Raw genomic sequence first — 12,717 nt, 5'->3', positions numbered from 1 at the left:
GTTATGATTGGCAGCAGCATATGCAGCATCTGAGGGCTGTCCTGAGGTCGCTGAGGGGAGCGGGGCTCACGGCCAACCCAAAGAAGTGTGTGATTGGGCGTGTGGAAGTAAGGTATCTGGGCTTCCACTTGGGGCATGGACAGGTGCGTCCCCAAATTGATAAGACAGCCGCTATTGTGACCTGCCCACGTCCCAAGACCAAAAAGGAGGTAAGGCAGTTCTTGGGCCTGGCGGGATATTATAGACGGTTTATTCCTAATTATTCGGACCTCACCAGCTCTTTGACTGACCTTACTAAAAAGGAGGTGCCAGATACGGTCCAGTGGACGGAGCCGTGTCAGCAGGCCTTTACCCAGGTCAAGGCTGCTCTGTGTGGCGGGCCGTTGTTACACTCTCCTGATTTTTCTCTCCCTTTTCTGTTGCAGACAGACGCGTCGGACAGGGGGCTGGGGGCAGTCCTGTCCCAGGAGATAGAGGGGGAGGAATGGCCGGTGCTGTACATTAGCCGGAAGCTCTCGAAGAGAGAGGCTAAGTACAGCACCATAGAGAAAGAGTGCCTTGCCATCAGATGGGCCATCCACACCCTCCGCTATTATCTCCTGGGACGAGAGTTCACCCTCTGTTCGGACCACGCTCTGCTGCAGTGGCTCCACCGCATGAAGTATACCAACACGCGGATCACTCGTTGGTATCTGGCTCTTCAGCCTTTTAAGTTCAAGGTGGTCCACAGGCCAGGTGTTCAGATGGCGGTGGCCGACTTCCTCTCCAGAAATGGAGGGGGGGGGGGGGCTGTAGGCCGGATGGCTCGCCGGCCTGAGACGGGCGGTGGGGGTATGTGGCAGGGGGGGGCGTGGTTTAGCGAAGTCTGCACCGGGAGAGAGAATCAGGAGACGAGCGTTGAGTGAGTGGTTTGGGCAAAAATTATCATCGCCTGTTTCTTGTTCCAGTAATTGGCTAGGAGAGAGTATAAAACGCCAGGAGAGATGGAAGCAAGCGAGAGAGAGACGGACTGCTGACCCGAGCCGGAAACAGAAACCGGAAGGAGTAAACCGAAAGTGTTGTGCGAACATGTCAGAGTAAAAGTCACCATTGGGTTTGTGTACTTTTAGTTATTTTCGTTTCATAAATTCGTCAGCAGTCCAGCCGACCCCTTTGTCCTCTTCCTTTCCTCCCACGAACATACTACAATGACATAAAGGGGTTAAACTAGCTTTAGCTGTAGCAGTTTTTTCATGCTTCATTCTTTCATTTAGATCCATATCTTAGTTTCTGAGTATATTAGTCTTTACATACTGTAGTACATTTAAATCTTTTTCAGAAAATCATCAAATAAATCTGGTTTTCCAATCTGGGCTGCCCTTAAAGTTCAAAGCAGTATTCACAACTCATTTAGCTTCTGTAACAATGTATATGAGGGTGAAAACAGGAAAAATTAGCTGGGACTAATTAGAAATTGATCCTAATAAATGGCAATTCCATAACCACAATGGATTCAAGAAGAGTTTTCAGCCGATTGTAGTGCATTAGTGCCTTATTGACCTCAATTCACCCATTAGACAATCTTGACATGACAACAGTAATGCTCAAATCTCCTGCTATAATTGCTGTTTTCCCTAATTAATATTAACTGGCATGGAATTGGTGTGTTAACTGTGGGCAATAATTTAGAAAGGCAGTATTCCCTACAACAATAGCCTACAATAACACCTAAATAGCTTTTAGGCTAATGATTAACATTAACCAATACTGGTTGTAGGTTAACATTAACCAGTATCTGGCACAGCCCACTGTTAGCTGGAGAAAAATCATTTCAAAGGTGGAGCAAGTTATAATGTTTGAAATAATATGCACTGGTGAATAAACCCAGGAATGTAGATTATCAAGCTAATTAAGATACATTTTGAATTCCTGTCTGTACACAAATGCACACACACCCTGGTTTCCATGATTTATAATTCATAGATGTAATGTATTTCTATCTACTTACCCTAACCCTAACCCTTACACAATCCTTGCATTTTTAGATGTATGATTTATATGCTGTTTTCCTCATGGGGACCAAAAAATGTTCCCGCAAGGTCAAAATTTACTGGTATTACTATCAGAAGATTACTATCCTTGTGGGGAAATTTGGTCCCCATAGCATAGGGAATGTCAGGTAAACACACACACCTTCTGTGAAGCAGGCCTCTGGGTCCAAGGACTCTTCCGGCTCCAGCTCCACAGACTCCGCCCCCTCTCCAGGGGGTCGGATATCCACTGTGCTCCCTTCTGATGAACTGAGAACGGCGTCAACAGGCAGCTTCTACCCAGGCATCCATGCAGACACACAACCAAACACAAAAAAGCAGACACACACATACACAGGCACAAAATTAGGCTTGACTGACACACACTATCTTGTTCAGATTGCTTTTTTGCAGCATTTATTCTTAGTCTCATGCAGTTTCAGATCATTCAAAAGTACCTACAAGCCCGTGGATTTAGAGATTGATTTGATTCATTGAATTGATTTTCTAATTAGCAGCCAGGCGTGAAAACAAGCGTCTCTGGCTTCGCCATATAATCTCACAATCAGCTGTGGGTACATTTGACGTGCCTTCATTCCTTCCTCATGCATGTTTTTTTGTTTCTCAAGGTGCATTATTTCTCATCCAAGCTTGTGATCTTGTCATCAGATGTCGAGTGCTTTGAGTATTTTCATGTCCAGTGCAAATGTCAACCCCTTACCTTTCCCCACCCCTTCCAAAAACAAATGGTTTCTATTGGATAATCCCAATACATTTGGATTGGCATGATTCAGATTATCACATGACCCCATCCCATTGAGTGCAATCCCTTGATTGACATGATAACACAGGCTGGAAGTCCATTCCGTTAAGCAGTGGTCAAGCTTCGGTCCGCCAGTCAGTTTGAAGAGGAGGGGAGCCGCATTAGCATTAACTAACACCAGAGCCACAAGCTAAGTCTGAGACAGCATTTCATTAGCTTTGATTGGGGAAAACTGGATCTTGACATGGAAATAGCAAGCTCTTTGAAAAACATATAAACTCGCCTATGAGCTTTTCTATTGGATGGCATCATTTTCTAACCCTTGAGACGCTGGTACATCTGTGGTTAAAGACTATTGTGCAGAAAAGAAGCATATAAAAGCTTCTCGCATAAATAATTTAGTTGATGCAGGACTCTAATTATATTGTCTGATGTTATTGTAGATCTAAAGTACTGGGTAAGAACTCGTTTCCTGACCACAGTGTATTTCTTAAAGCTACTGACCCTTCTGATGGTTTTGCTGCTGCTGAATTGATAAAACGGTCAGTTAGAGGCTAAAAAACACATAGAGGAGGATGCTGTCTAAAACTGAGCTGGAGCACTGGTTGCCGTGGCACCCAGCTAATGCGGCGCGGGGGAATGATGTAAGCATGCTGTGTGTAATTTCAGAATCTTCCAGAATGTCTTTAACATTTTAATCACAGTAGGAATATGAGAGGCTGAGCAAACCTGAATGAGCTGCTCTGACCCAGACAGAATGGATTCACTGGAGAGTCTCTAAGCTTTAAATAAGCCTCTCATTAATCTGATATAATTTTTGATGTTAGATCTAAAGCAAGTCTAATGGATGGATTAAAGTCTAAAGGTTGAAACATTTTGATTGGCTTCCTAATCCCCTGTTCTCTGGTACTCCCTAACTTCCAGCTCATATTTTCAAATCTGATTAAGAACATATCTTATTGGCAGAGAAATGAGTTGGCACGAGGCACAGAAGTTGTAAAGTCATGAAATATCTTTCTAAATTAACAGTTGGCTCGGTTCCAACCAGAGCAGAACCTCCTGATGAACAAAAAAGGGACATAAATGTAATTACTGCAGCAATTACACACCTCAGCAGATTGAGAAATGCCTTCTTATGGCCAACTACTATGAAGACAGATGCCCACTATTGCAGCAGTTCACAGTGCAATATACTGACTGAATATTTGCAGATTTGTAAATGCAAAAATATGAGTATAGCATTAAAAAAAGAAGTGATCGCAACTCAAAAGCAGTTGTTTATCATAAAACTATTTCTTTCTAATATGGGACATTTAGAGATGGACTAATTCTTAATTGACTGCAACATTTAAAGTTTCCTGTTTTTCAAAGCTCACCTTTACTCACATCCACCCACCCACCCACACACACACACACACACACACACACACAAACAAACACAAACACACACACACACACACACACACACACACACACATACACACACACACACACACACACACACACACACACACACACACACAATCAACCACTTGCTGTTTTCAGGTAATTTAGCCCTGAATGCTCACTGATAGCCTGTACAAAAAAAAAAAAAAAAAAAAAAGAACATACAAGCTAATGTAACAGAAAGATGTTCTATGGGCTACTGATGTAAAATGATGATCTTGCTCATTCCATATGACTGAAGGTACTGCAAAGAAGCCCAGTGCTACAACAGAAACACAAAGTCATGTAGAAAACAACAAACCAAAACAGAACGGCTAACAGCTGTCTCTCTTCAGTGCAAAATAGGGTTGTTTAAGAAGGAGGGGAGGGCACAGGCATTGAGAAACGAAAAACAAAAGGGCAATCCGATACAAAAAGAGAGATAAAATGAGAGAAAGACGAGAGTTTGGTCTGATTTAGATGACAAAGGCAGTCTCCATGGTTAGTGTGGGTAAGGAGGAAGGTGAGTCTCTTACAGGGCTCTCTCAGAGAAAACCTGGGGTTCGTCTGTCATAACGCTGCAATAACAGGTCACACACAGAGAGGAGATACACACTTCACATAACATGGATAATCACGTCTGCAACTTCAACACTGAACCACTTAAATCAGATATAGAAATAGTTAGAAGAGGGGAGAGAGAAAAGATTAAGCACAGTGACAGTACTGCTGGAAAAGCATGGAAATGTGCCACACACACACAAAATTAAGCATACTCAATTTCACCCTGGGCAAGGATGCTGAATTTAGCAATTTCCTTAACAGCCTCATTCATAGTCTTGGATGCATGATGCCATGCCTGCTCAGTTGGTCGTAAATAATACGCATTAGAGTGTGTGAGAGGTAGTGTGTGTGCAAGCCTATGCATGTTTATGAGAATATTGTACTGATAAAATGAGTATACTCAATAAATTTACGCTCTACAGTGCCCAGAGGTTTGTTTTAACTAGCTGCAGATGAACAGGGTCAAACTGCCCTGAAGCCCATGGAACAGTAAAAGCACACACACACATACACACACATTGGGCTGCAGCTCTGAGCAGGGAATGATGCAATGGTAATATGACTCAACACAACTGTTTGTCCTCTACAGGGAAAGAGACATTGACTCCTGATGAATTACAAACAAACCTAAAACAATAAATTAAACCATTAAAAATGACTTTTCTTTTTTTTCCTAGCAACTCTCTCCGACACTGAAACACAAAAATTCAGAACTGTCTTTCATACCTATTAACAGTAAAAAATTCTGTTTAGCCGTAGAAATCCGGCTTACCTCTTTACTGCCCTCGACGTCAGATGAGTCACTACTGAAATCTTCTGTATTCAGATTTTCAAAGTCCGACTCTCCCACCGCAATCGGTACTGTAACAGTGAGGCTGGGATTGTGTATGAACGACATGTAGTCGCCTTCCTCAATTCCATACTTTACGTGACCTTCCACTCCATTACCAGGGGAGACACAGCCCTCCTTCAGATAGTCTTTAGTGAGGTCGACGGCCACCGGAGCATGATTGGACAAGCAGTTATCCTTGCCGTTGCTGTGGAGGTCGTCAAGGGGTTTCTCTTCGTCTAGAGCACGAGGTTTAGAGACGGCCAGGCAGAGACTTTGGAGGAACTGGCGTAAAGTGGACTTGACCAGTGCGATACCTTTCTGTATTCTGCCCACGGCGATCTGCAGGTTGTTCATTTCGCTGTCATCATCCGTGGCGGCCAGGTTATCGGCACTGAAAGAGCTCAACAGCAAGGCCAGGAACAGGTTCAAAACCTGCCACACAACAACACACACTTTCAGAATCGGCGAGATCAAATGGCGATAAAATGAACAGATTTGATTCAGAAAAGATTATGATGTGTATGGCTAAATGCACCAACTCGTTTTCGAGGGGGTTTCAAAATCAAAACATATTTCAAATATATGTTACTATTTGAACTATTTGAACATTGATAATAATAAGAAATGTCACTTGCGCATCAAATCAGCATATTAGAATGATTTCTGAAGGATCATGTGACTTCTTTCAAAAACATAAAAAAATCTTACTGTGTACTTAAAAAAAAAAAAAAAGAAGAAGAAGAAAAAAAACTATTTCAGGGCTGATTCTTACTACTGTGCTAAAATGAAATAATGTTTTATTTATTTTTTTATTTAAATGTATTCATTTATGTTATTAATGACAGTACAAAGACTGTATCACATTAATACAAATATAGACGTACCATTAGGAATAATGACTACCAAAAAAACCTAAGCTAAACCAGTCAACATGGTAATCAAATAATAATAGGAAAATGCACTTCAAAAAAAAAAAATTCTTAATGGTACTAAAATAAGCTTCATTTCCCTTATGCAAATTATAATTTCCAATTTCCTTCTTTTTTCTTTTTTTTTTTGAGGAAAATAGGAAATGTCAATGAAGGTGAATCAGTTCTATTTTGCTCCAACATGGTCTTGGGCTTAATGCTGAGGAGCACAAATCCAGCATCATGCAAAAGTAAATATTATTGCTTACCGATGCCATTGTAGAACAGCACATTCACATGTGCACTAATGATATTTGTTAATTTATTCCATAAGTGTCTGAAATATTTAAAGTGTCTAAACTATCTAAACAAGTACATCAAATGACTGAAGTTGCAAAGTAGGATTCTGGAAGTGTTTCTGGATCAACATTCTGTCATACAAACACAGTCCTTTCCCCAAACCTTAACCATTACAGTACATACCTAAAATCAGATGGACACCTTACCTTAAACTCAACATTACCCTTACTTTAAACTCAAAATCTGATCAGTTTACAGTATTTGAATGTTGTTGCAGGACCAACAAATATTTTAATCCAGTAGCACATCCCATTGACAGAATCTCATTTATCAGTGCAGAAAGTGTAAAACTGCAGAAGAATAAGAACATAAGAGGAATAAAAAGAAAGACAGGAAGAAGAAAGTAGAAGGGGAAGCCTATCTTCCAGATGTCTGGCATGTGTGGCATGAGAGATCTTACCACCAGATTCCCAATGACCATGACCATCATGAAGACGATGAGACACATTGTCTGCCCCGCCACTTCCATGCAGTCCCACATGGTTTCGATCCACTCGCCGCAAAGCACTCGGAACACAATCAGGAAGGAGTGGAAGAAATCGTCCATGTGCCACCGCGGCAACTCACAGTCAACTGAGATCTTGCAGACACACTCACGGTAGCTCTTTCCAAACAGCTGCATTCCCACCACAGCGAAGATGAAGACGATGATGGCAAGGACGAGGGTTAGATTTCCCAAAGCACCAACTGAGTTACCAATGATCTTTATCAGCATGTTCAGGGTGGGCCAAGACTTTGCCAGCTTAAAGACTCTTAACTAAGAGAGAGAATGAGACAGGAAATGTGGGAAAATAGATGTTTTGATGTATGAAAATTTGGGTTTCTGAAAAGGTATCAGCCATTCAGTCCAAAGCTTGCACAAGCATATAGAGAACATTAAGCTCAAGTGCTGTTGTCATGAATTGTACTCAAATTGTTATGTTCATTACAATTTATAATGAAAATAACAGCATTAAACTGGGAAAAAGCAAAACAGAAGCATTTTCACTAGTGGTCTTAAACATTTGAATCCCCATTATACAAGAGAAGAGATTTGCTCACCAATCTAAAGGACCGCAACACAGAAAGTCCCTCAACATTGGCCAGGCCCAGTTCCATGAGACTCAGGCTCACGATGATGCCGTCAAAGATATTCCAGCCTACTTGGAAGTAGTAATATGGGTCTAGAGCAATTAACTTCAGACACATTTCTGCTGTGAAGATTCCTGTGAATACCTGAACAGTACGCAACAGGAACAAATCAGCACCCTGTTAAACCTCTCAATGTTTAAACAAAGATTTTAATGCATCATAAAAGTTTGCTTGAACTTAGTAGTGTAATTACTACTAAGTAATTCAGTAGGTTTGTATTTATTGTACTGTTTTAATTTTTATTTAAATGAACCAAATCAATCAAAAATACTCTATTATAATAATGGGAATCTGGCATTGAGAGCTCACCAGGTTCCCAACTGACAGCACATGGTTGAACCTTTCTGTCATAGGGTAGTGCTCCATAGCCATGAAGAGTGTGTTGAGAACAATGCAGATGGTTATGGCCAGGTCTACAAACGGGTCCATCACCACCATGTTCATAATCTCCTTCACCTTCAACCAGGCTGGACAGCAGTCCCAGATCAGGAAGCTGTTGGCAAACTTGTACCAGCATGGAGGGCACTTCTGCCGCGATTCCTCAAGCTCTATGAACAGAAACCATTTGCAGTTTAGATCCATTAAATGTAAAAAACTATGGCTTTCAAATAGCTTTCACGTTAAGGTTGCACTGCAAAAACAAATTAAGTTGAGAGTGCATGCGAGGCAATCAGAAATAATTGCACTGGAATGTCAGCAGTGTCAGCCACTATGTGACTTAAAGTCAGCTTTAAAAGGTCAGTAAATGAGTGTGAGTGTGTGTGAGGGTCATCTTCATTTTCATAGCTAATCAAAGGGAAATTGTACATTTTTGAATGATTAGATCTACAATGGAATATATAATATGAACATACTGACTACATCTAAAACAAACCTTTTTACATATATGGCACTCATTTAATACTCAAGATACAATTGAACAAATTACTGATAATTTACTTTTATCAGTAAATAAAAGAACCTATGCCACAAAAAGCCAAAATTTTTTCTAAATCGAAATGGGGCTAAAAATGAAAGAATATTTCTTTATTTTCTTTATTATCTTAGAAATCACAGAGAACAGAATGAAACCATTATGGGAAATTGTCAAAATGTTTTATTCTATGTGATTTTAACACATTTGTGTGCATGTGTAAGGTCAGGGTGTCTCAGACCTTCCATAGTGTTTGTCAAAATGCTGGCCACACTGAGAGCTCTTTTTCTGGCTACTGTCTCATCCAGATAATCGGATGGCTGGTGTGATCCTGAACGTTTTTTACGTGCCTCAGACTCAGTGGTCGTGCCCTAGAAAGAAAAAAATGCATCTTGAGGATTGAGCATATTACTGTTAACATAACAAGATTTAGGCCCAATCCCAATTCTACCCCTTAGCCCTTCCAATTTCCCGTTTCGCGCGTTCACGTGAAGGGGTAGGGGTGTCTCGATTTTCTTTTGGTTGGAGGGGTAGGGGGAAGGGGAAGGGCCAGATAGCCCTTCAAACGAAGATTTTTCGGGACCACATTTCAAACGAAGGAGTATGAATTATCTCGGCAACATGGCTGCTACAGCGAACAAAAAGACACATAAAAGTTTTTCGGCATAAATAAAGATTTTAACGAACACTAATCATTTGTTTTATGTTACATTCAATTGTGAGTTCATATTAACGGTCATGTTACTCAAAGAAATGTTTGCAAAAGAATCGCTAATATTTGCTAACGTCATATCATTACAGACTGCATGATAGTGTCACAGCATATGTCTGATCAGGGCGATAACTGCCGTAAACATTGATGGGGGCTAATCCCCCCATTAATTAGAAATCGCTAAACCATTTTCTCAAATATTGCCAATTCGAGAGAGAAAGAGAGAGAAATGGAAATGGCGTGTATTCGCGTCTGTGCGTTTATCTTTTTAGAATGAGTTTACTTAAAAACAGTGATTGTATCCTCTCGTCGCTGGAAAATATAATGTAGCGATTCAGTATTTAAACTGTATTTAATAATAGTCGTGGGCAGCGTTGACAAGTTTATTTTCTCCTGGATGTGTGAGCTGCGCGATTTCCGATATGTGTGTGTGCCAGTAAGCAGCTCTTTAATACAGAACGATAATTAAGGGCTCTAATGCACACCAGCACACCAGTATATGTGTGTATTGTAAGAACTAAACGACGAACGCTGATGACGTGTGACGTTATGGTAGTTTTGTCCCAAATCCTTAGGGGAATATCTCCTCCCCTACCCCTTGACACTCTGTTTTAAGGGACAAGGGGAAGGGGTAGGCGAAGGGGTAGGGGAAGGTCTATAAAATTGAATTGGGATTGGGCCTTAATTTCCTTATGCACTTCAATTACTCTACCTCAGGTAACAAACGTCCGATTGGTGATGTTGGCACAGACGTCCCACCCACCAGGGAGACCACTCCATTGCAATCGACTGTGCAGTGCATTTTCCCATTGGCTGGGAGCATAATTCTGGGAGCAAGGCTGCAGTGACTGACAGTGGAACTTCGTCTCTCAACACAACGAGGTACGAAAAGCGATCCGCGGCGGCTGTCACTATCCTCAAACGTGCTGTGCTCATCATCAGCAAAATCATTCTCTGAGCCAAAGTCTCGGGCTCTACCGCGAAAACTGAACAGACTCGCGCGACTGTTCCTCCTTGGGGAGAAGAGAGATCCACGAATACTGAGAAGAGACTGAAAAGAGATACAAACAAAGAGAAAATGTAAAATAAACAGATTGCCTGTTTATGTGTCCGATAGCCAGCACACAGAACAAATTTGTATTTGTTATTCCAGTCCTAGTATTACTGGATTAATAATTAAATTATTTATCACTAAACTTAAAGGTGAATAACATGCTTTACAACACTAGTGCTGCACAGAAAAGTTGAATAATCTATGCAAGAGACACATTTATATAGTCATATATGAATCTTATTGAAATCTAATGTATGTATGTACACACACACACATACACACACACACACACACACACACACACATAAACTAGTCAAAGTTCATCAGTCTTTCATCAAAGTTGTCCAACAACCAAAAAGCATTTTTGCCTTAGGACAACTCTGATGAACTGTTTTGATCCACTTCAAATGTTGACTACTATATATGTGTGTGTAAACAATATTAACAATGCTGTTCCTGTTGAATTTAATACAATTGGTATGGCAGGGTCAAAAGGTCTCCAAAAAGTCTGCCTCTGACTAGCAAAAGTAGCAAGTATGGTTCATGCCTGGGATATAAACTAAAGTCTATTAGCAATATGTCCTACCCCAAACTCACATGGTCTTCTAAGTTTCTCTAAATTTGTACTAAATAGATTTGTAATAACTAAATTTAATTGTTTTTGTCATGGCATCATGTGGGCCCTTCTCTCTAGTTTACGTTTGTTATGTAATGTTCTCATATTATGATATATTTCAAAACGCATATGCGATTTGGTCTATTTTGTGTATAATGCTGTTGGAGATTAATGTGTATCCACATGCCATAACTTCTAATGCCATAACCCACGCACCATATTATATTTCTAGTGGACTCAGATTTGTTAGAATTAAATGAACCCACATCTCAACCACATTTACATTTGGATTTCTTCTGAGGCATCTATGTAATGCATCTGTGCCACCTTTAGCACTGTAATCCTCCGGTGTATAAGTGCATAACTGAACATTTTAATGAGCTAATATTTTGTCTCCTTATCACACTTCTTGAGTCAATTAGCATTCCACCCACCCAACCTCCATAACAATATAGTTGATTAGAGTAGATAGGCTTATCAAACTTCATTTCCCATAATTCCACAAAAAGGAAGTAGTCACCTGATTAGGAGTTGAACACTTCTTCTCATACGAGAGTCGGTTGGCATCGATGGAGAATCGAAATCCAGACCGTCTAATGCTGTCCTCTGAAGCGGACTTATGGAACTTTTCCTGATTGGCTTTTTCTTCTTCTTCCCTTTGTTTTCTTTTCTTCCTCCTGTTCCTTCGCTCTTTAGCGCTCTTAGAGCTGAGTCTGGACCCCCCGGAGGAGCTTTCCTCTGACAAGCCCCCCCTCCCGCTGTACTCCCCACTCTCTGTTGCTGCTGCCGCCGCAACCTGCCAACCAATCACAGCACAAGCTCTGTTGTCAGGGGCAACCAGGGGTAGACTTAGTTCAAGCTCGCATACCGAAAGCAGAGACAAGAGACAGATAAACAGTGAGCACTGAAGAAAGAGGAATGATTGCTTTATATGATCAGACTAAATTACAGTTATTGATTGCACTGCTGACCTTTGGCACTTTATTTCATTCTCACTAATCGCTTTCTTTTTTTCTCATAAAGTCTTTTTTGTCTAACTTTTGGAATCACACATAATAAGCCCAATTACTAGTAAACAGGTCTATCTATCTATCTATCTATCTATCTATCTATCTATCTATCTATCTATCTATCTATCTATCTATCTATCTATCTATCTATCTATCTATCTATCTATCTATCTATCTATCTATCTATCTATCTATCTATCTATCTATCTATCCCCATTCAAAATGCATAGTCGCCATCTTGGAGTTAATCTACATCTTGCTCTTTTTGCTTTTTCTGTGATTCTCTCGCTTTCTGTCTTCCTCTTGTTTCTCTCTTCTTCATGTTTACTAGGAGAAAGGACACTCCCTCACTTGCTCTCATTATCTGTTGGTTTCCATGGTGACAGGGCAGTGTTATCCGCAGCAAGTGTGGAGCTGAAA

General features: G+C 40.7%; 1 protein-coding gene across 1 annotated transcript in view; it reads right to left on the bottom strand.

The window, feature by feature from the left end:
- The window catches only part of LOC132161467 (sodium channel protein type 2 subunit alpha-like), a 44,831-nt gene that overhangs the window by 18,053 nt on the left and 14,061 nt on the right, over positions 1 to 12,717 (bottom strand). Inside the window, 8 exon segments of the mRNA XM_059571545.1 lie at positions 2,173 to 2,305; positions 5,534 to 6,025; positions 7,262 to 7,618; positions 7,903 to 8,076; positions 8,302 to 8,540; positions 9,147 to 9,276; positions 10,330 to 10,668; positions 11,808 to 12,083. Coding sequence (XP_059427528.1) covers positions 2,173 to 2,305; positions 5,534 to 6,025; positions 7,262 to 7,618; positions 7,903 to 8,076; positions 8,302 to 8,540; positions 9,147 to 9,276; positions 10,330 to 10,668; positions 11,808 to 12,083 — 2,140 coding nt within the window.

Source organism: Carassius carassius, chromosome 17 (genome assembly GCF_963082965.1).
Source record: "Carassius carassius chromosome 17, fCarCar2.1, whole genome shotgun sequence".
In the NCBI taxonomy this organism is placed as follows: Eukaryota; Metazoa; Chordata; class Actinopteri; order Cypriniformes; family Cyprinidae; genus Carassius; species Carassius carassius.
The sequence above is the reverse complement of the archived record's forward strand: the minus strand, read 5'-3'. Positions and strand labels throughout refer to the sequence as shown.